Below are 21361 nucleotides of genomic sequence, written 5' to 3' on the forward strand. Positions count from 1 at the left end.
CCTTGATCCTCTCCCAAAATGCAGTTTGAGAAAGGCACCACGTTTTCTCCTTTTTTTTTTTTTTTTTTTAACTGTACCCTGAAACCATTTTGCTAGAAAGATGTAAATGCTCTGTTCCCATATTCCCACAGGGAGTGAAGGGTGGGCTGGGGTTATTACCTGGTCAGAATTTTTGCATCTCTTTCCTAGAAAAATCATTCACTAGTTTTTTTGGGCTGGTTGTGATGTTCCTCCGTGATGACATTTTAGAATGTTTTGGTCTCAGACAAGAGAGGTGCTGGGAAACAGGAATGCTGGAGATGAAGGATGTCTGAGAGGCGCAGATGCAGATGCACTGCGAGTGGGGATGTCCCTGGGGAGCAGGGCTGAGCGCTTCTTTCCCTCTGCTGCTGGAGGTGATGCTGGAATTGTCTGTCTGGTGAGAGCAGGCAGGAGGGAGCGTCTGCCTGAGCGTTCCTGACTCCTGGCTAGGTGGCACAGTTGGTCAAGTCATTCCCATTGCAGTTATGGATACTTGGGTTTATGTTTGATTTAGATCACTGTGCAGTCCATATTCAGGTCCCACTCTATTATTATTTTTATTAAGACCATATTTATTGCACCATAAATTGTCACAGTGCTTTAGAAACCCGGGAGATGTTCCCATTGCTAAAGATTTACAGTCCAAATGAGAGAAACCAGGTGGCGTTCGGCCGTGTGGTGGCCGGAGGAGCCTCACCAGTGCCCAGGAAATCGGCGACGATGGTGCCACCGGGACATTGGCAGAGGATGCTGGGAGGGTTGTGGTGGGGTCCCATGCTGGCAGAGCCAGAGGAACCCTGGGAATGAGTCTGGGTACTTGGGTGCCCATCAGAGGCTGGCACTCGGGACTGAACAGTGCCAGGTGGAGTGTGCCACTGGGCTCTGGCTGCAGTGGTCAGGGTGGGAATGAGCTGTGGGTGCAGGGAGGAATGTAGAGCTGAGTGTGTCTTGTTCCACTTGGTAATCTCATTTCTGCATCGATTACTTCTTCTGCCAGTGTGTGTGGTGGGGATGGTGCAGTTGTGCTGTCTCCCCAGTACGGCATTTCTCCTCTCCTGGAAAAGCAAGAAAACCCCACAGTTGCAGCACTGGTGATCCAGTGTGTGTGAATTTCTAAATGAATTTCTCAGTCTGAGCAACAGGAAAAGAAATCAAAATGATGTGAAAGTAGCTTGATGCGAGGTGGGTTTTCACTCCTCCAGGTGCCTGGGGATGGAGCATCACCATGGATGGGCTCCTCTGCTCTGCTGTTCTCCTCTGGGCAAGGGGAGAGGAGGGTCCACCCCCACCAGGACCTGAGCGAGCTCTGAGCTGTCCATACTCTGGTGAGATTCCAACCTATGGTCTGGATGTCATAGTGCTGCACACAGGGTGTCCCTTGGATGTGTCAGGCAATCAGGTAACTGTTCGCATCTGGTAGTTTTGATTGGACTCACTTGTTTTGTTAATTTTTATTGGTGCCAACATGTTAGGCTAAAAAACTGTTTTTTGCCTAGTCTGAAAAGTAGCTAAAATTTCAGACCAAACAGTTTTAAAAGCAAGAAAACTATAAATGTGCCTATTGTTTGTATTCTACAAAAAAACAAAAAAACAAAAAAAAAAAAGGAATTCCCCAGTAATCATAATAAAAATTACCACAATCTACAAGACAATAATTCTGAAACACTTCAAAAATAGTATTATCTTTCAAAGTGCAAAGCAGCTGGTATTTTATGGTGGAACAGATTTTATTGTTGCTGGATATAGGGTCAAACACTTGCAACACATTCTTGATTTAAACACACTAAAAACATAAGTGCTTTTTTAAAGATAAAATCAGTATGATTTTTTTCCCTGGATGCTGTCGTTCCCTTCTCTACCTCTAAATATAGGCACATGCTGTTCTTTTTATGTTGGGTGGAACAGCTCGCAGCCCAGCTCCCTGTGCTCTCTACCATGCCGTCGTTCTAGAGGCAGAGGAAAAAATAAGATTGTCTCAAATGTAATTAAAATCGATAGGAGCTATTGTTGAGATGGGCAGATAACGGAAAAGAGAGAAGAGCGAAACACTTCTTCGTTTTGGTTCTTTTTTATTGTTACTTGCCACAACCGGGAAGTTCCGAACCACCGTCGTTAATTCCTTGTAGCTGTCTGTGGATCGGGTGTGAGTTGTGATGGCTCTAAATGCTGGCAATGGGACGGTTGGAGAAGCCGCAGGGAGCTCAGGGCAGCCGTGGTTGTTTGGTTTGTCTTTGCTTTTACACTTTGTGCATGCAAAGTAGCATTATACATTACATGGTAAAGGGGTTTGTCCTGTGGATGAATCCAGTTAACGTGCTCCGTCCTGTTTTCACTTACTTCAGCTGGGGCGTTGTGGGAATTGCAGGAACAGATTTGCCGCTTGCAGCCGTCAGCTCTGGGGTGCTTCAGGTTCTGGGATGCTCCAGGTTCCCAGGAGGGTGCTATGCTCTGGGCACCCCAAGGTACTGATAGATGCCTGGCCACTGTGGGCTGGCAAATGCCACATTGGAAACATGGGGTTTAACAGAGCAAAGTTTTGCTCCAGCTGATTTTCCAAATCCTCCTGTATTTTCCTGTGTTCTTTTCTGAGGTGGTTTATGCCGATGGTGCTGAAATATTGGAGTTACAGAAGAGATTAAAAATCTCTCCCTTGAATCAGACAAGTGTGAGCTGCAGGAGCTGGAAGAACACACAGTTGGAGAGACTGTGATACAATTACGTTTTTATGTCTACCTATTAAGCATAATGAAGGGTTGGTTGCTGGCCTGAAGTTTGGGAAAAGCTTACTGTAAAGCTTAAAACAGAAGTAGATGCCTGTAATTACTGCTTTGCTGTGAGGAGTATGGCGAGCGAGGTAAAGGGAGTAACAACTACTCATTGTCCAATTGCAGTTCCATAACTGCTGCACTTTTAACTGTCTGTTTTGAAAGATGAAATTTTTTGTTATACTGATTTTCAGAAGTAAGCTGAGAAAAACCAACAAAGTGGGGGGGGAAGAGGTGAGGAATGTCAAATGAACAATGCTTAGAAAGCACACAGCTGAGTGCTTTTGTAAGCCCCGCTGCCTTGTTTGCAGGACCAGCCGCTGTGTTTATGAAACACGAGGCCAGTAAACTTTGGGTTTGTGTTTATTTGGGTTTAAGAGAGTTGATGATAAAATGAAGAGTTCTAAAAACATTGAATTTAATGTTTGCTTTTATTTGTCCTGGGTTGGGCAAACCTGGTAAAACACAGCTCGCTCAGTGCCAAGTCTGCTTTTTTGATTCTTGCTGCCTGATGGCAATACATCAGCAAACTTGGATCGTGGGGTCAATTGTTTGACATTATTGTTTAGATTATGTTCAGTTTCAGATTGTATGAAACTGGTGAGAAATGAGCACTTGCTTATGATGATAAAAATAGTTTTTCATAGCCTACATTGCTTTTCATTGTATGTCATAGGAACTGTTACAGCTCAGAACATCCCTGTGCAGTTCTTCACAGTGATTACACAGCACCATTTTGCTTCTTGTGTGTGTTTGAGCCTGTGCACTGCACTAAGGAACTGTTCCTGCTTCACGTAAAGAAAACAGGGGAAGACCAGACCTTTTATTGTTCCCTAGGAAAAAAAAATCTAAACCACGTGGTTTTTCCTCTCCCCCTCAGAATCTGGTTTACATCTTTAAGATGGAGGGGTTTTTCCATTCCTTTTCCTTACCATCTTTTAGGATGTGCTGTACTGGCCTTTTTGTGGAGCTTCTCTTGGAATCTCTTTCAAGGGGTTATATTTGAGGTGTTCTTGAAGGCTGCCTTCCTTCCACAGTGGTCTGGCCCAAATAGAAATGTGAAAATTTCCCATTACTGAGCTGTAAAAAAAATACTGTAAATGGGTTATGCAGAAAAACCATTTAGATAAAAATGCCATTTTCCCTTCTGCATACACTGCTAAGAATTAATAGCACATTCTTCCTAAATGGGTACTTCTGTATTATATTTTCACCTTAATGAAATTCTTTCCAAAACAGGAGTGTTTAATTTTAAATTTTAGAGCAAACTTGATCTGTCTTTATCCTCAGTGCTCCCCCGCTTTAGTTAAATCTCACTGGAAAGACTACTGTGGGCTGCCTGCATACACTATGGAGAATAGATGTTGGGTTTAGAGGCCATTGTCACCATTTGACTCCAGTCCATTCGCAGGGTACGTGTCACGGAGCACCTCTTACCCGTGTGACCACACCTGGATTTGTGCTTGCTGGTGGGGTGGTTTGTGGTGCACATGCCAGCTGTGCTCTTTCCGGGCCTGTGGCCACCATGCAATGAAGACATGAATATGTCACTTACCAGGTCATTTCTGCCAGAAGCAGTCCCAAAGGGAGAATGGTGAAGCCCATTGTGGCCTTTGCCAGTGTCACCTGGTGTGGGTTCGTCACTGCACATCTGGAGAAGAGGCGATGAGCCTGAACGTGGTGTGACCGGACAGCACCACACAGCCCCTTGCAAACACACAGGCACGATTTTTAATACATCCCTTTTCTCTAGAAGGTAAATAAATGCCTAAGTAAAAGAAGGGATCCTTCTTGGTGGTGCAGTGAAATGGCAGCAGAGGTGCCTCTGGAGACCTGGCTTGCCAGAGGATGCTGTGGCAGATCTGCTCATCCTTCCTTTGGGAGACAGGTGAGTGTGTTGGGGTTATCCCAGCCTTCCCAGTAAGTGTGCCACAGTCAGGAGCAACCTGTCCTAGGCACCAGAAAACCAAATCATATATTAGTGCTTTTTGATGGTTTCCTTTTCAACTAAAGGGTTTTACGGTAAGAGCAAAACTGTATCGTAGGAATAGGGCTAATGGGAAGTTTTCTGCTTTAAGCAGCTATTCACTGCTGAGCTGCAGTGGGGAAAATGCTTTACTAAATAAATTGCTTGGTGTTTCTTAGTGTTAGTGAAATGGCTCCCCTGTATAAGCGTTACTTGTGATGATGGAGAGATGGATAGGATTTGATACAACTCAAAGTCTCTATGTACAAACTAAAAATCACTTTGGCAGTAATGATGAGCAGCCTTGTGCGTCATTTTTGTGAGAAATTACACTTCAAGGGACTCTGTGTTTGTGACTCTACGTTTGGGTGGTGGGTACCTTACTCAAGACTTGGCATCTGTTTGTTGTCTTTCTCTTGCTCCGAACTAATACTGAGTTTAATCCAAAATCTGGTTTTGAAAGGGATATTTATAGGCAGTGGGGCTTTGTCTACTTAGAGTCGTCTTCCAATAATCTTCCAATCCAAGAACAGAAAAATACTACACTCCTCATTAGGTGGGTTACACAATAGCTATTTATTCAGTCACAAAATTTCCCTTTTGTGACTCACTTTTTGTGAATCATGGCAGTTCAGAGCAGATTGCGGCTCACACTGTGCGGCGAATGTGCGGTTCCACGGCAGTAACATTAGAAATTTAAATATTTCTGGGTGGTCCTTTGTAACTTTCAAGGTTTGCGTTGGAGACTTCGGCTCTTGAGGGGTTTTGTGTAAAGTGAAATTAAAAAAAACCCCACAGAAACCATTGTCTGGAGTAACTCTGGAAGGGAAACGGTTCTGAAGAGTCGCAGCAGTGTTTTCAACTGTGGGCCTTGAAAATGGGCGCTCTGGTGTGTAGAGTTCCGGCGAGAGCTGGGTTTATCATGCCCCAGAAGGGCTCTGCAGTGCTGGTGAGCATGGAGCCCCGCAGGGCAGAGCCGCGGGCAGTTGTGGAGCTTTGCCACTGGGCTGTCACCAGCTGGGCAGGACACGTCACCATGCAAGATCAGCTCTGCCCCTGCCCAGTGAGTGCAGAGATCCTGCTGACCTGGGTCCTGTGCATCCCTTGTACTGTCAGGAGACATAAACCTCGGTGTCCGAGACAGGAGAGCGGTACGACCAGCCTGGCTGTGGGCTGCTCTCACACTCCTGTGCTGGTTTATGCTGCAGAAGCAGGGAGCCTGTCGTGAGAAGCATTTGCTGCCCTGGGTGGGTGGTACTCACCCAGAGCACTGCTCGGTTCCACGCTAGGTAGGGATTTCTTATGCGTCACTAGTTTATTAATTACTTTGCTGTGGTGCTTGCTGTACCTGCAGACACGCTGCATACTAAGTTGTGCATTTAAGTATTGGTTGCTACAGTAGAAATTTTGATGGCCATTGTTTCTATCAAAAAACCCCCCTTCTCATCTTCAAAGTCTCAGCTGTTACAATAATTTTCTCTTTGAATGTGTCAGGATTCTGTCTTTGATTATACACTGGATTGTCTCTTGTCATTGCAGAATGATTTAGTTTTTTTTTGGGTAGACGGAGTCATTTTTCAGTTCATCACAGTTCATCCCCATCCCAGTGCTGCTTTATAAAAGAGACTATGTTGAAAACAGGTATTTAAGAATATAGATCTTCAAGAAAATAACTGGTTTTGACTTTTTATTTTCCTGGGAATTTCATAAAGCTGATGTGAAATAGAACTTCCTTTTACAATTTGAACTTAGACTTTCAAAATTTCCCTTTCCCCCCCACGCTTCTTTTTGCTTTTGATGGCACCAGAGATCATGATTTCAAAGATTTTCTTCCACTTTCTCATTTGCTGTTTTTGCAACTTACACCACCCAAAAAGAATAAATCTCTGTAATTCTAGCACCAGTTTATTCAGCTTTAGACGAGTTTTGGGAAGAAATAAAACAGAGAATGGAAAAGGGGGGTTAGGAAATTAAATAATGCTTATTCTTTTACCAAAAAAAGAATGTGAAATACTAGATTTTTCCGTTTTGCGTGTCGCTGTTTTCTGAAGCTGGGAAGGCTTTAGAAATGTTGGAAAAGAAAAAGGGGAGGTAAGTGATTAAATAAACAGTAACACTTGTTTTTATGGTTACAAGCAAAAGGAAGAGAGGAAGGATGAACTCTCATGGCCAACTTTTAAGAAGTATATGTGTGTGTGGACGGCTGTTGCCTGCGTGGGCTGTTGGCTGGCTGTGGTGACTGGTGACTTGGGGGACCAAGTGCTCTGCTGTCAGGCCCTCCCTGCCATGCTGCTTCTTGAGAGTGGCTTCCATTGGAAACTGTGTTTTGGCTTACGTGACGTGTACTGGTTGTGCTCTGTCTACTTTCCAGGGACAAGAGTTTCCATGGGTGCTGTGATGGGTGCTCAGTGGCATGTAGCAGCTCCCTGAATGTGGTGATAGGATGAAGGTGCCTTGGAAGCAGAGCTCTTCTCCCACTGCTGCTGAGGTGTGGAGAGACGTAACAATTTGTGGCTGTTCATGGTTGATGGCTTAAATTGTGATGCTCTGCACTAGTACGATGTTCGCCTTGGATCAAAGGGCAGGAGACCTTCTGAAATGGATTTCAGAAGCCTCCCCAAGCTAAATGAAAGACCAAGGCTAGTGTTTGTAATTGTCTTGCTCTGGGTGTATGTGCAATCTCTTCCATCACTGAGTGATGTTGGTGCCATCACAGTGATGGGAAAACTGGACATAAATGGGGGGCAGTAGAACTGCATCAAGCACTGAGCAGATTATCCCTTGGAAAATAGGTGAAGATGGAACGGTGGGAGACTCAGGTAAAATCTGCAGACTTGTTCCTGGTTATGATTACGTGTGTGCATGCTTCCAGCAGGTCATTGTAAGACTATTACTTGCTGGGTGTATCACTTCAGAAGGTTAAGCATGACTAAATCAAGACACTCTCTCACTGGGGTTTGCCTGCATGGTTGCACATGATGGAAATCTGCCATAGTTTGTAAATCCTGGCTGTGGTTTCAAACAGGCGCTTTCTGCCCTTGTGTTTTGTGAGGAAAAGAGCTAAAATGGACTCACTGTATCTTTAAAGCATGAAAACCTCCCTGGGAAGTCGAAGGGGGAAGGGACCCTTTCAGGATTAATTAGAGATGTCTTGCTGTAGACTTCAGGGTTTACTGATAAACGCCAGCCCTTCACCCACGGCTGGTGGTGGCTGCTATTATTTAATCAGGGCTATGACAAGGAATCTGAGAAGTTTTCCCTTTCTCCTCCTCTGTCTTCCATTTATCTGCCCTCCCAACCTGTTTGTTTGTCTATGGTTAAGTTTTCTATGCCAGGGAGAAGCAGAGTGGAAATGTCAGGGGTCAGGCTGCAGGCAGGGAGCAGGCAGCCTAGCTCCAGCCTCTGACTTTCTGAGAAACAGGAGATTCGTTTGTCCCAGGCAAGGTTAACTCTTTCAGCACAGCTGCCTTCTGCCCAGGAAAGAGGACTGGAGGCAAGGTGGGTATGTAAAGACACTGAGTTCCTCTCTGTTCATCCATGAATCCTCTGGTCCCCTTTGTTATGGATGCTCCTGCTGTCATTTCACTCACCCTCTTATCTAAGCCCAGCAGGCCCAACATTTCATCTGCCTTGGCAGCTGTGCAGCTGGGAGGTGAAGCTGCGAGGACCCAAACCTTGGAGAAGGATGAAGGGTGGCAAAATCTGTTGCAATTGCTATCATGTGTACCTGTATTTCCAGTAAACAGAGCACTCATCTGTGAAGGGTGGGATGCTGCTGTTGGGAGACACGTCTTTGGGCAGAAGCGTGACTTAGGTTCGCATTCAGAAGGTACCTGGAGACCAGTCTGAATACCTTTGCCTCTGGAATAACCAGGTTTGATGCTGGGCCAACTGACTCGGTATCTTACAGGCTTTAAGGTGTGGGTAGTGCGGTGGTTTACATGCACAGCAGCCCTGGCTGGTGCAGAAGCAGTAGCTGGGGCTCACAGCTGGGGCTCAGTGAGAGATGTGGCTGCGTGACTCGAGCTGTGATCCTGGCATCACCTTGCCTGTGCGCAGCAGCGATGTGATTCAGCGCTGGCGTGGAGGAGATTGTTTGGTGCCACCTTTGCATTTGTGTTATGGTAGTGAAGCAGGTGCTGAAGAGCAACTTCTGGCCTGGTTTGACAGAGCTCTGAGTGCAGACAGTGCCCTTCTTGGGGCAGTTGCAGCAGGAGATGAAAAGGTAGTCCTTACACCATCGCATGTAGCTTTTTCATAGTTGGCTTTATTTCAGAAGTGAGGGGGCTTGTGTGGAACGTGCACATGTTGAGCTGAATGTATTCCCTTCTTACAGCTTCCAGGGACATTGACATTGTTGTGGATCATAAAGCCTGTGAGCATTTGGCTGGAAAGGGAGCCCGTATTTCAGCGCTGGGTGTGAAAACGCAACTTGTCCGTTCCATGTTGCACTGGCACATTTTGTTGATTTTCTGGTTTGGAGTGACTTTTCCTCTGGAGCAGTGCAGTGTGTGTGTGCCGGTGCCTTCCCTGCCTCGGCAGCTGTTTGCTCCTGATTCGTTGCTATTCTGAGAATTTTGTGAAGTCTCTCCACAGCGATGTGACAATTGGAAGAAAAAGATGAGCTTATATTTTCTTACCCTAATAGTGGCACTTAGAGACGTACCTCAGAAAGCCAAGTTTCTTTGTGTGTTTTTTTTTAAGATGGATTTCCCTTGCTGCCATTCGTCCTTCACATGGTTGTGGATTTCTTCTTCCTAATGAGTGGTTTGCTTTTCCTTCAGATCGATTTAATTATAAAATGTGCTGCTTGAACAAATGCTGGTCCTCCATTAGCTTTGTGACCCCCAGCTGAATCACCACACCTTCCTGCTGCTTTAGGTGGTGTTTCTGAATGCACCAAATCCACTATTTGGCAACAACATTTCCGTCTTTCTGTGGCCAAGACAAAATCTGAGAAATAGCAGAATCTGGGGTTGTACCAGAATCTGTGAACTGCACCTCTGCAGGTGCCCTGGTGAGACCTGGCTTTGCTCTGGGGTCTCTGCTCTCTCTGGTCTCTTACGCTGTGAGTGGTGAAATTGTTTGAGCTCCTTTTGATTTCACGGAGGCCCAAGGTCCCCTCATATAAGCTGCTACTTCTAACCCATCAACTGCAGTTAGAGGTCTCCTAAAGAGGAATGGGGATGTATTTCAAGGTAACACTATAAATGAATGGGATAAAAGAGCTGAAGATCCTGGACGATGTTTCTTCTCTCTTACTGTTAGCCTTTGGTAAACTCCAGTTGTATTTTCATGAATATCCTTGAACTCGTGTGGTTTAACCTGGAACATTAATGCACATGATCACCATTTCTTGGTGTTCAAGAGCCTCAGATGTGTGAGGCCCCTGGGAGAGATTGACTTTGCCTGTGGCAGTTTTGTATTACTAATAATCTCATAATTGTGAGTTATAGATCGGGCAGAGGCACCTCCAGGAGCTGTGGGAGGAGCTGGGAGGAGCCTGGAGGGATGGGAGCGGGAGGACCCTTGGTCCTGGCCTTGGCCACCAAGCTGGCTGCAGATCTGGCTTTGGGGTATGAGGACAGCCATGTCTGTTGATTTCTTTGGGAACAAGGCAACTAAGCACATCAGAATTTTTGGTCAGCTGTACCCAGGCCTTTGCCTCACAAGAGACTAGTGATATTTCAGTGGCAAATGACCTTTTTTATACTTGGCCTTATACTCATTTAATTTGCATCCTGAAACTAAGTGACCACAAAATTCTTTGAAGGGAACTTCTTCTTTCACTCTGTTTTCACTTCATTTAATGAAAATAAAGACTTCCATGTATAATGTGCAGGGCTTAAATATCCTACTTATTGTTGGCAGTTCTATTTTTTTCCCCAGCAATTATGTAGAAGCCCTTGCACAAATCTGACGAGAGAGAGCTGGAATTTACATGTTTCCTCCTCTGTTGCGCTCTGTGCATAATCACCATCAATTCACTGCCTTTACAAACCCGCTCATGCACCCACTTCCCTTGCCAGGGTAAGTGGGCATTTTCCTGCTATTTTTGGAGGCTTGCTCTGTGCATTGAAACCTGCATTAGGCTGAAGGCGATACTGGTACCTCAGTACACTGGAATGTATTTAACAATTGCATTTGACTTCTGTGCAGGCAGAAAATTCCACCTTGGGTTTTATAGAATCATAGAATAGTTAGGGTTGGAAAGGACCTTAAGATCATCCAGTTCCAAACCCCCTGCCATGGGCAGGGACACCCCACACTAAACCATGTCACCCAAGGCCTAAAATGACCAACCTTTGGCCTTATGACCAACTTTTTCCTTGCTCGTGCATTCTGGCTGTCGAGAGATGGATTCCCAGGGGCTGGAGTGGTGCGTAAGGCTGCCGTGTGATAATTTACGTACATATGAAATAAATGTGAAAGTATTGGATGCAAAAACCAGCACTTCCTTACTCATCATGGATGTGTGGGTTGTTACCCTCGGTGAAAATAGGCTCAAAGCATTTAGTTAGTGCAAGTGAGTGATGTACGCCAACAGCAGAGAAAACATGGGATCAGTCAGCCAATATTCACTCCTACCATGGAGTTCTCCTTTTCATGTTATGTGCTGGATGGATGCAGAGGTAGGGACAGGGCTGAGGCAGCTGCAGCACTTTGGAAGGAGGGGTAGGAGAAGCTGTTTGTAGCCTTCATCCCAGTGCTGGGTCTGAGTGTAAATGCGGTGGAGTCGGCAGGCAGGATTAGGCAGTTAACTCCTTTTCAAGATGAGCAGAAGTGCTCAGAGCTCCCAGAGGATTTGCTGGTCTCGGATGGCAGCGTATGAATGTTGGGAGCACTAAATCGGTTATGCTGGGATGAGTTACAGTTGCCAGACTCTGTTTGTTTTCTCTTGGAAGCATTCAGGAATGGTTTTACTGTTGGTGGCGGCTGGTTTGATTTGATTTTTTAAAGCCATCTTTCCTCGCTTGGGCAGGGCTATAGCATCTCATAACACGCACAGCTTAGAAGAGCATGGTGTTGGTGATGGCACTGGAGGAGCCTGACCAGCGGTTCAGAGTCATGTGGTTGGGTTGCGTTGACTTAGACCATGGTTGAAGGTTTGGCCATCAGCTTTCAGTGGCTGTTAGACACAGCTGTGGTTTGCCTGCATGGGAGAAGGCAGGCCTGTGCTAGCAGGAAGCAGCAGCAGCTGTGATGGGACTTGGTTTGCAAGAATGGTCTTTTATTACATGAGATGCAAAACCCCAACCTCGCCTCTTCACAAGGGGGCCAGGCAGAACCCCTCTGTGGCTTCTGTATCTTGCAGAAAGCCAGACCAAGAGTGAATGTGTTAAACTGAAAAGAGGAACTGAAAGTATCCAGAAGAGAGGAAGGATATGAGTTAAAAACAGTCCGTTGTCCCTGTGGCTGTTTAGGAGGAGTTAGTGCTGTCCCCAGGTACGGAGCTTCTGACTCCCCTCTCCAACACAGAGCTTAGGTTTCTTTTCAGAGAGTCATAGACCTGGAAATCAGTAATTTAACAGTAGCCTCCAGAGAAATAAAAGGTGTAAGGAGTTTCACACTTTCCTATAAAGCCCTGGGCACATATTGCTCTAGGCTGGGCAGTGGGCAGCAAAGTGGGGAACTGTGGGTTCCTTAGTCTCCTCAGTCAGGGTGGAGGGAACATGTGTTTTAAAACAGCAGTGTTGTTCTCGTCCACACATTGTTCATTCTGCGTCTTCAAGGTCATGCTACGTGTAAGGTGGCTGCCACTTTCTCCACCAGCGGGGTTAGCATGTTTCCTACTTACTGGTGTTTTCACCAGTTTCTTCAGTCCGCAGGATGTGGCCAACAGGCTGAGTTTGTCCCCAAGTCATATCTGCCCTGGCTGACTGCTGGAGCTGTAGGGTAGGACACTGCTGTCTGACTGTAGCCCTACAGCCATAACAACAAACCCTTAATGCTGCTGTGGGTTTGGGCAGCCTCCCTGTTGTGGTGTGAGCATCCTCCCATTGCTCCTGGTGAAAACAGGAGTGTGAAAAGAGGTCAAGGGAGAAAAAGTAAAAATACGTATTTGCAGCAAGCACTCTGTGTCTCCTGTTATCTGAATTCCGTGCAAGCAGCGAGCGGGGTTGGAGCTCCGTGCCAGCTCTGAGGCCATGGAAAGCAAAATAAACATCTCTGCAGCATGGGCTGATATATGCTCCCTTTAGAGTCGCAGGCACCTCCAATTAATCATGCTGTCTGTGGAGGAAGAGGCTTTGAGGATTAGAGGACATTGCCAGACCTGATGGGCTGATGGAGGGGAGGGCACTGCTCAGAGGGTAAACAGGCTATGTTCCCATCCCTGGCCAGCGGGGTTGGCTGTGCCATGCCTTCAGGTGAGAGGTGTCTCATCTGTGTGCAGCAAAGTCAAATTTAATCCTGGTTTGAGGGATATCTTAGTGATGTGGGACAGTGCTCAGTGCTGTGCACGCATTTTTGGCTGAAGAGCCTTCTCTCCTTTGTGAGAAAGGCTTTCACAGTGAGGCTCAGCTGGCTCGATCTCGGCAATAAATCTATGGGCTGACCAAGCCAAATGACTTCTTGAAATGTTAATAGTGAGATGTGGCCGATACCTGGTGTTGGGGTATCTCTGCACAGTTCTCCTGGCCAGCGAAGAGGGGAATTGCCTGGTCCCTGTTTTGGCTGTGCTGCTCATTACGAGTCCTTGGGATCAGCTTTTCTTATTAACTACAAACACTTCTGACTTCCTTTATTTTTTTATTACAATGCTGGGGAAGGTGGCACCTTTAAGCATCTTACAGGCTTTAAAAATTGCCCTGGTTACAGAAAATACATCAAGGATTTTGGCAGATGGGGCTTCTCATTGAGCGCCGGCAGAGTGCTCAGTGCTGCAGCGTCCAAAGCCAGACATTAAAAACAGAAGAGTTCGGTCCAGTCCAAAGCAGAGTACAGGTTCCCTGGGTGAAGACCAGAAGTAGTGCAAGTTCATGGAGTAAGCATATGGCTGGTGCCATGTTTGTGTTTGTTATCAAATGCAAGACGTGCACTTCCTGGTCAAGAAAATGCCTTTGTCCAGGATTTTATTGGTGCTACAGTGGCAAGGGAGGAGATGGTTCATTTATTTATCAACACAAATGAGCTAGTTGTGTTTAGAAATACAATTTTGGAAGTAAATTAATCTGTGGAGGCTCGGTCCAGTGTGCAGGGAAACATGAAACGTTTTCAGACCTTATTTTTCTTGAAAACTGAAAAAGATGATTCTGTGCTGTGTACAAATACAGAGCTATGTGCCTGAACCAATATGTCAAACTGTCATGTGGGAGATTTGGTGAAAAACATCTTGTCCTAAGGGAATAATTTTAAACACTATATGTAGGTTTGCTGCCTCAAAAGAGATCATTACTCAAATCTATTCTCTCTTACCGTAGCTCAGCCTCTGCTTAACCGGCACAGGGTGAACAGAAGCCTATTAACGCATCCTTTAAGAGTAGTTATCAGATGGTAGAGGGGAAACTGATCACTGGTGAGGGAATAGAGCGGTTTTGGCCAGATCCTGCGATTTAGCTTTAACAAGATCAGTAGCAGTGCAGGGCTTCACGCTCCGCTGGCCATTGAGGGCGGCAGCAGCGGGGCTGAGCGGGGCGGGCGGCCGGAGCCTGGGCAGCACGGGCAGCCGGGGCTTTGTCAGAGCTGGTGAAGAAGTGTAAGGGATGAGCCCTGGGGCGAGGAGCCATTCCAGGGATCCTCACCTCCCGTTTGTCACTTCCATCTTGCAGGGACACTGAAATGTGGAGTGGAACCCATTCCCGACCAGACCGCTATCAGACTCTGGCTGCGCACTCACGCCTGCTTGTCACTACCTCCCGTTCCTTTTGGTGGTGGTGGGTTTGGCAAATGAGAGGAATGGCATGAGCAGCACCTGAAAAGCATCAGAAACTGCCAGTGCTGCTATGTAGCATCCACGGTTGCCTTGGCTACACCCCATTGCTCCCTCCATTAATCTCTTCTCTCACCAGACGATGCACATAATGCATGCTAGCGAAGCAGGTGAACTCAGTTTTAATGGGATTAGCTTACCTAAAAATCGGGGCACATCTGGATTTGCACAGTGCTTGGTGGGGTCGTCATGGGTAGGAGAACACATTATTTTTAAAGAATGCCTGAGAAGATGCTGCGTGAGGGAAGAGGCTTTACAGAGCAGCTTAAGGTGGGCTGTGGAAAGAGGGAGAGAAGGAAGCTGGAAGGATTGGAAGTGTCTTCAGGACATGGTGTCTTCAGGAGCGAGGAGAGTGTCAGGATCTAATCTTGCTAGAGAGAAATATGTTTTTCCTGTGTTGATGTGAAAGAGCAGCTGTAGTGTGTGTATTGAATTTTGTGGTGGAGCAGGATTCCTCATCTTCTCCCTGTGTCCCAGCTGTGGGTGCCCATGCCCCTGGGGAGGCTCCTGCATTCTTACCATGCTGCCATCACTGCTGCGCACACAAACAGCACCCTGTGGCTTTCTGGAGGCTCTCATGGCTTTGGGAGTAGAGCAGGACAGGAGAGAACTTCCCAAATGTGCAGGTCAGAGCAGGAGCTTGGGCTGGAGGAGGCTCCTGAGCCTTCCCGTACCTCTGCCCATGCCCCATGCCTTGGCGATGGAAACGTGTGTGTGGGTAAAGCCTGCTCAGGAGCTCAATGGGCAGCTCTTACCTAGAAACAAAATTTAATGTTACATTTTTTAAAACCTTTTTGGTCTTTTGGGAGCGGAAGGTGTCCGAGTGTGCATCTGCCTCTGCAGGAGAGCAGCCCCGTGTGTTTGTCCCAGAGGCTTGTTACAATCCTTACCATTGCTTCTGTTTGTTGTTGTAACTCATGAATGTTAGCAACCTGTGCAGGGATTGCTTGGAAATATTTACCTAAAACATACGGTTTGAACTGCAGTAAACAAACCTGCTGGAGTGTTTGCTGAGCACAAACATGCAAGGGCTGGGAAAATGGCCGGACTTAATTCACTTTCATGTTCCAATGAATGTTTGCAAATATTTCTTCGCTGTAGCCACCCAGCTCTTCCAGATGTTGTGGCTGCCTCTTGGAAGTGCCTGTGCACAAGCTGAGCTAATATTATTAATCAAACCTCATGTTAACTTCCAGGGCATTCAGTCATTATTGCAGGAATTTTCTCTGCAGTGAGCAATTTTGCACACTTGGTTGGGATGCACCGTGCTGGGTTTGCCTCCTCTTTGTCTGCCTCTGAAATATGGAGTATGGGTTGGTGCTCTGGGCAGGATAATGGTAGGATGGGGCATTAGAATTAAAAAGGAAGAAAGTTTCCAGTGCTGGAATTTAAGCTCGATCCATGTAGGAACTGGCTTTTGGGACCACCCGATGTCACCCCACTGTGGGGTGTGAGGAGTTGCCACTGCTGTGGGCCCTGGGTAGAGGAACCCACGGTGGTCGCAGGCAGTTGGTGGCTTTTGCTCTGCAGGAGACTGTCCTCTCTGGAGTGACCCCACCATCACCTATGGGGGGCTGCTGGGGCGTGTGCTGAGGATGGTGCTTTGGATTGAGGACACTGTCACGACTGAGCTGTTTCCAGACTCGTGTTGGTCTTTGGTCACTTCCTTGCTTTCGTGCCTTCCATGTGAACACGTTGTGTGCTTGCATGTGGCGTTTTATCTCTTATCTCTACTTTAACATTTGCCATTTTCAGGCAGCACCTGCTGGTTCTACTTGTGTCTGTCCCAGGTTCTGTTGTGTCATGTCCTTTTGTTTGGAGAGGAAGTCTCCACCCAGACCATCTCAAGATCCTGGGCATGGAGGAGGCCTCTTATTAGAAGGGTATTGCTTTTGCTAATAGCACAAGTTTCTTGCAGTAGTTGCTAATAGAGGCAGTTGTGCAGTTTCATAGAATCATAGAATAGTTAGCATTGGAAAGGACCTTGAGATCATCTAATTCCAACCCCCCTGCCATGGGCAGGGACACCTCACACTAAACCGTGTCACCCAAGGCTCTGTCCAACCTGGCCTTGAACACCACCAGGGATGGAGCATTCACAACCTCCCTGGGCAACCCATTCCAGTGCCTCAGCACCCTCACAGTAAAGAATTTCTTCCTTAGATCCAATCTAAACTTCCCCTGCTTAAGTTTTAACCCATTACCCCTTGTCCTATCACTACAGTTCCTAATGAAGAGTCCCTCCCCAGAATCCTTCGCAGCCTTCTATTCTCTCTAATCCATGCAGCCTTCTCTTCTCCAGGCTGAACAGCCCCAACTTTCTCAGCCTGTCTTCATACGGGAGGTGCTCCAGTCCCCTGATCATCCTTGTGTCCTCCTCTGGACTTGTTCCAACAGTTCCATGTCCTTTTTATGTTGAGGACACCAGAACTGCACACAATACTCCAAGGGAGGTCTCACAAGAGCAGAGTAGAAGGGCAGGATCACCTCCTTTGACCTGCTGGTCACTCTTATGTTTAAACATAATTTGTTTGAAAATTCCTTGGTTTCAATTAGGTGTACATCATGACTGACAGTGATTTATCTGAAACTTGGCAACCACGAGGCGGTGATGTGATGACACCGTTTTGCATTACCCAAATAATTTTAACCTGCTGAGTCCCATCAGTCTCCACTAGCAAAATCCCCAGGTGTGTGTGCTCTGCAGAAGGCAAGTGCTGGGCACTGCTGCTTTGAAGGAGGCAGAGGCAGTGAGGAAGGCTGGTGGGACTGGTCTGCTGGGAGAGTTTGGACAAGCACTGGGCAGTATCTCCTGCTTAAGAACATGATTCTCATCAGGTGGATCAGCACAACTTTAGGTTTTTAATACAAAGGGGATTGGGTTTGCTTTTATTTTTTCCTTCAGAAAAGCATCATAGCTTTGTCAAGATGGAAATATTGGAAAAAAGTAAATTGTGCTGAATTTGTCCCTTCAGATTGGCTTGAGAAGACCTGTGCAGATGCAAGACTTACTGCAGGCTCTCATCCCCTGTGTGTTTTGGGTTTGAATGAGATTTCTGTGCTCACATTTTCTGTGCTCTTTAACAACAGACCAAGAGAGCTTGAGCTCCCACACAGCATGTGGCATCATGTGGACAGTGGCAATTGCTGTTGACTTTGCAAACACAGGATGATATCCATTCACCTCATTTCCTTGGGTTTTCCTCTGAGGCCAGCAAATCCTGTTCATCGCTGGGGATAGCTTTTTGCATTGATTCCTTTATCAGTAATTTGCTTCTGAATGTGCTGGTTTGTGAGTAAATAAGGCTAATTTTTTATTCTTTAGATGTTTATACCATGTGAGCTTCCTGACTTAATTACTGGTGAGAACCTGCTCCGTTCTTGGTGTTGGTGGTGTGGGCATGGCTTATGCAGGGATTGCTGCCAGTGCAGCGCAGCTCAGGCCTGGCTCTGATCCCGGCCCAGCACCGGGCACGCAGAGCTGAGTGCTGGGTCCCACTCTGGGGACGTGCTGTTGAGAGGCCGGTCCCTGGAGCCTGCAGCAAATGCTCCTGCAGAAACCCCACCGCGATCCTGGGGCCCCTTGTGACAGCAGATCAGCAGTGGGACTCTTTCCTCTTTCTCTGCAGCAGAGGAAGAAAGCTTCTGTCACGAAGACTAATCTCAAGGCGCTGGCTTTTCCTGTACCAAGACCAGCATGTCCTGTACAGTCAGGGAGACCTAAGAATAAGAAATGCCGGGTACTGTGTGCACTCTAAGTGTTTGCTATCTGTATTTGTGAACAAATACAAATAAGAAAAACTGTTTCCCTTTCTCAGTTCTCTGCACAATCCCATTTGAGTTTTAAATATTTTATAAATAGAAAGTTATTCAGGTATATTTACATTCAGGATAGTGAGTTTAAATTTAACATCTCATCATATAGCATTTATTTAGGGAGTCTTTTTTTCCCCTGTGATTTTCCCGAAGTGGCACCCTAATGTCAGCCTGGGATGCAGTGGCCGGGACTGCTGTGCCCACAGGGTATGGAATGCAGTGGACCAGCTCCGCAACACGGATGTGTCCCTCATGTCAAGGGCCAAGCTGGAAACACCCCCAGGCAGGAAAAGCCGCTTGTTACCCCTCAGAGGCAAGCACAGGCTGTGCAGGGAGGGTCTGGGGTGTGATGAGGCTCAGGGAGAATGGGAGGGAAGAGTAGAAGCTTCTCGTGCTGGGCAAGGGCAGGCTGTGTCAATTCATCTCTGCCTGCTTAAACTCTGCTTTGGGGTATTATGTGATGAACTCTGCTCCTTGGTGCTGCTTATTTATCAAAACTGACTAAAAAACCAATGCCAACCACAGGGAACTGTAATCCAGTTTGGGATTTAGGGAATGCAAGCATCTTTGACCTGGTGGTGTTGGATCCTTTGTCAAAGCAGTGGGTGAGGGCATCCCGCAGAAGTGCAAGCCCAGAGTATGACTGTGCCAGGCTGAGGTGTGTGATGGAGCTTTGTGTGGGGTTTGCACATGGTTGCACTAATGCTGCGTGTGGTGGAGCAGCAGCAGTGCTGCTCTGGAGCCATGTTCCTTCTCCCGTCATTTACAGCATTGTGTCCCCAGGTTCTAAAATTTCTCTCTCTGGTGTTATGATACTGTTTTGGATACGAGCATCTCTGGCATTCTATAACCAAGCATTAAAAGCATTTTCTAGTTTAAACCAGGGACTTCTAGACTAGTTTAAGTTTATTGTTTTAATATCACTGTGATTGTGTAATGAGCTGTTCAGTTCCTGTTTGGTGTCTGGTGTAGCAACTGCTTGAGTGAAAGGAATACAACTTGCCCCTTGGAGGGTGGTAAACCTGTACTGCTTGGCTTTGTGGAACACAAGAAGGATGACGTGAAGCAAAGCTTGAGGAGTTCCCTGAATGCTGTGGTTGTGTTGTGTGGATGGGGTTGTGCGTGTTGGTGAGGTTCCACTGATGGGTTGTGCATGTGGATGTGTTGTGTTGCAGCTCTCCTAATGCTCTCTCTGAACCCTTTCAGCCCACGACCTTCCCCCGAGCAAGACGTCGGCGGCGCAGACGGGCAGCCACCTGCAGTGCCTCTCGGTCCACTGCACGGACGACGTGGGCGAGGCGAAGGGCCGGACTGCGGTGCCGACATGGAGGTCCCTGCACTCGGACATCTCCAACAGATTTGGGACTTTCGTGGCCGCCCTGACTTGAACAAAAGAAATTATTTTTTTTCTCTTTTTAATTTCAAAGGGCCGCTACTGCTAGGTGGACTATTTTTCTAGGTTGGTACCTGCTTAGTGGCATATGGACTGGAAAGGGTTAATTTAAAGTAAACCTCAAGTTTTTTTTAATCGTCTGCCACAGTATGTTACCAGTGTTAACCCTTCTGCAGTTAGCACACTTTTGCTTCAGATTTTCCTGCTAAACCACTTTCTCCCATTATTCTGTAACCTTGGCATACATTCATAGATGAGGCCTTTTCCTTTTTCATCTCAGCGTATGTCCAAGTCATGTATGTCATAATAAGACAAAGCTTCTCCTCCTCCTCATTTGCTTTGTTTTGCCTTTTTTTTTTTGTTTTGTTTTGCTTTGTTCAGTGCTTATTACAATGGTGATCCTGAAGAACAGCAGTTCAGGAATAAACGCCGGTTAAAGTGAAATGGTCATCATTATATTACACATTATATTGGCACCCAGCTTTTGCCAGTCACATACAAGCCAAACGCTCTGTTGAACATTCAGGCAAGGAGCCTGCCCTTTCCTGAGACAGCGATGAGCTGCCACTGATAATGTTCCACTGCCCCAGCGGGGCGAGGGCACATTTCTGTGTGTCCCCTGGTGAAGGCCAGGGATGGAGCTGTCAGGAGCGGTCTGGTTCAGGCGCGGCTGGGGAAGGGAGAGAGAAGTTTTTCTAAAGGAGTCAAGAAGTTTGCTGAAAGTTCGGGGTCATCATCACCTCCTTCAAGTGCCCAGGCTCCCCCTCTGCTTGTGAGGGGCAGCGGGGATGCAGCTTCTGGTCCTGGTGATGCTTCCACAGCTGCCACTTCATATCTGACGGAAAAATTACCCCCAGAGCTGGGGCTGGGGCTGTCACCAGTGTGTCCTGTGTCCCCAGAGCCCATTTTAGCTGAAGGAAGACACTGTTGGACAAAGCGGGGTCCAGTGTCCCATGCCCTTGTCTGTGGGTGCCCGGCTCCTGCTGCAGCTGTCCTGGTGTGGTGGTGGTGGTCAGGGTCAGCCCATGTAGGGGATGCAGGTGCTGCATGCCCAGGGTCAGCATTTCCTAATCTGCCAGGGCAGGGAGACCCCACGTTAGACCCCTGAACTCATCCGAGGCCCTGGTTCTGCCATGCATTAAGGAACAGTGCTACTGCATGCTCACAATTAAAGGAAAACCCTACTTTTCCTGCTCGAGATAGATAATGCTCATTTGAGAAGGAAGTTGGAAGCAAACCAGATAAAACCCGGACTGACGCGATGATCCAACCCTCCCACTGCCTGTTCTTTGTGTTCCTCCACTCAGGAACGCACACCACCCCGCTCAGGGAGCTCCCTTCCCTCTGCTCCCCGAAGCCTTAGAACATCACTGAAGATTTAGGTTTTAGCTGTGAAATAAAGGTTGGCCTCTAGGGTTATTTATTACTTCTGTCATGAGTTCACAGAATGTGTCGCTGCTCAAGGGACA

The 21361-nt window shown here is 47.0% G+C and overlaps 1 protein-coding gene across 1 annotated transcript in view; it reads left to right on the forward strand.

The window, feature by feature from the left end:
• Positions 1 to 20778, forward strand: part of MN1 (MN1 proto-oncogene, transcriptional regulator) — a 32220-nt gene extending 11442 nt beyond the window's left edge. Inside the window, exon 2 of the mRNA XM_080628835.1 lies at positions 19706 to 20778. Within this exon, the coding sequence (XP_080484961.1) occupies positions 19706 to 19887 (182 nt within the window). The 3' untranslated portion in view covers positions 19888 to 20778. The remainder of the gene's footprint in view (positions 1 to 19705) is intronic.
• Positions 20779 to 21361: the final 583 nt, after the last annotated feature.

This window comes from Psittacula echo, assembly GCF_963264785.1.
Source record: "Psittacula echo genome assembly, chromosome: 13".
NCBI classification, from domain to species: Eukaryota; Metazoa; Chordata; class Aves; order Psittaciformes; family Psittacidae; genus Psittacula; species Psittacula echo.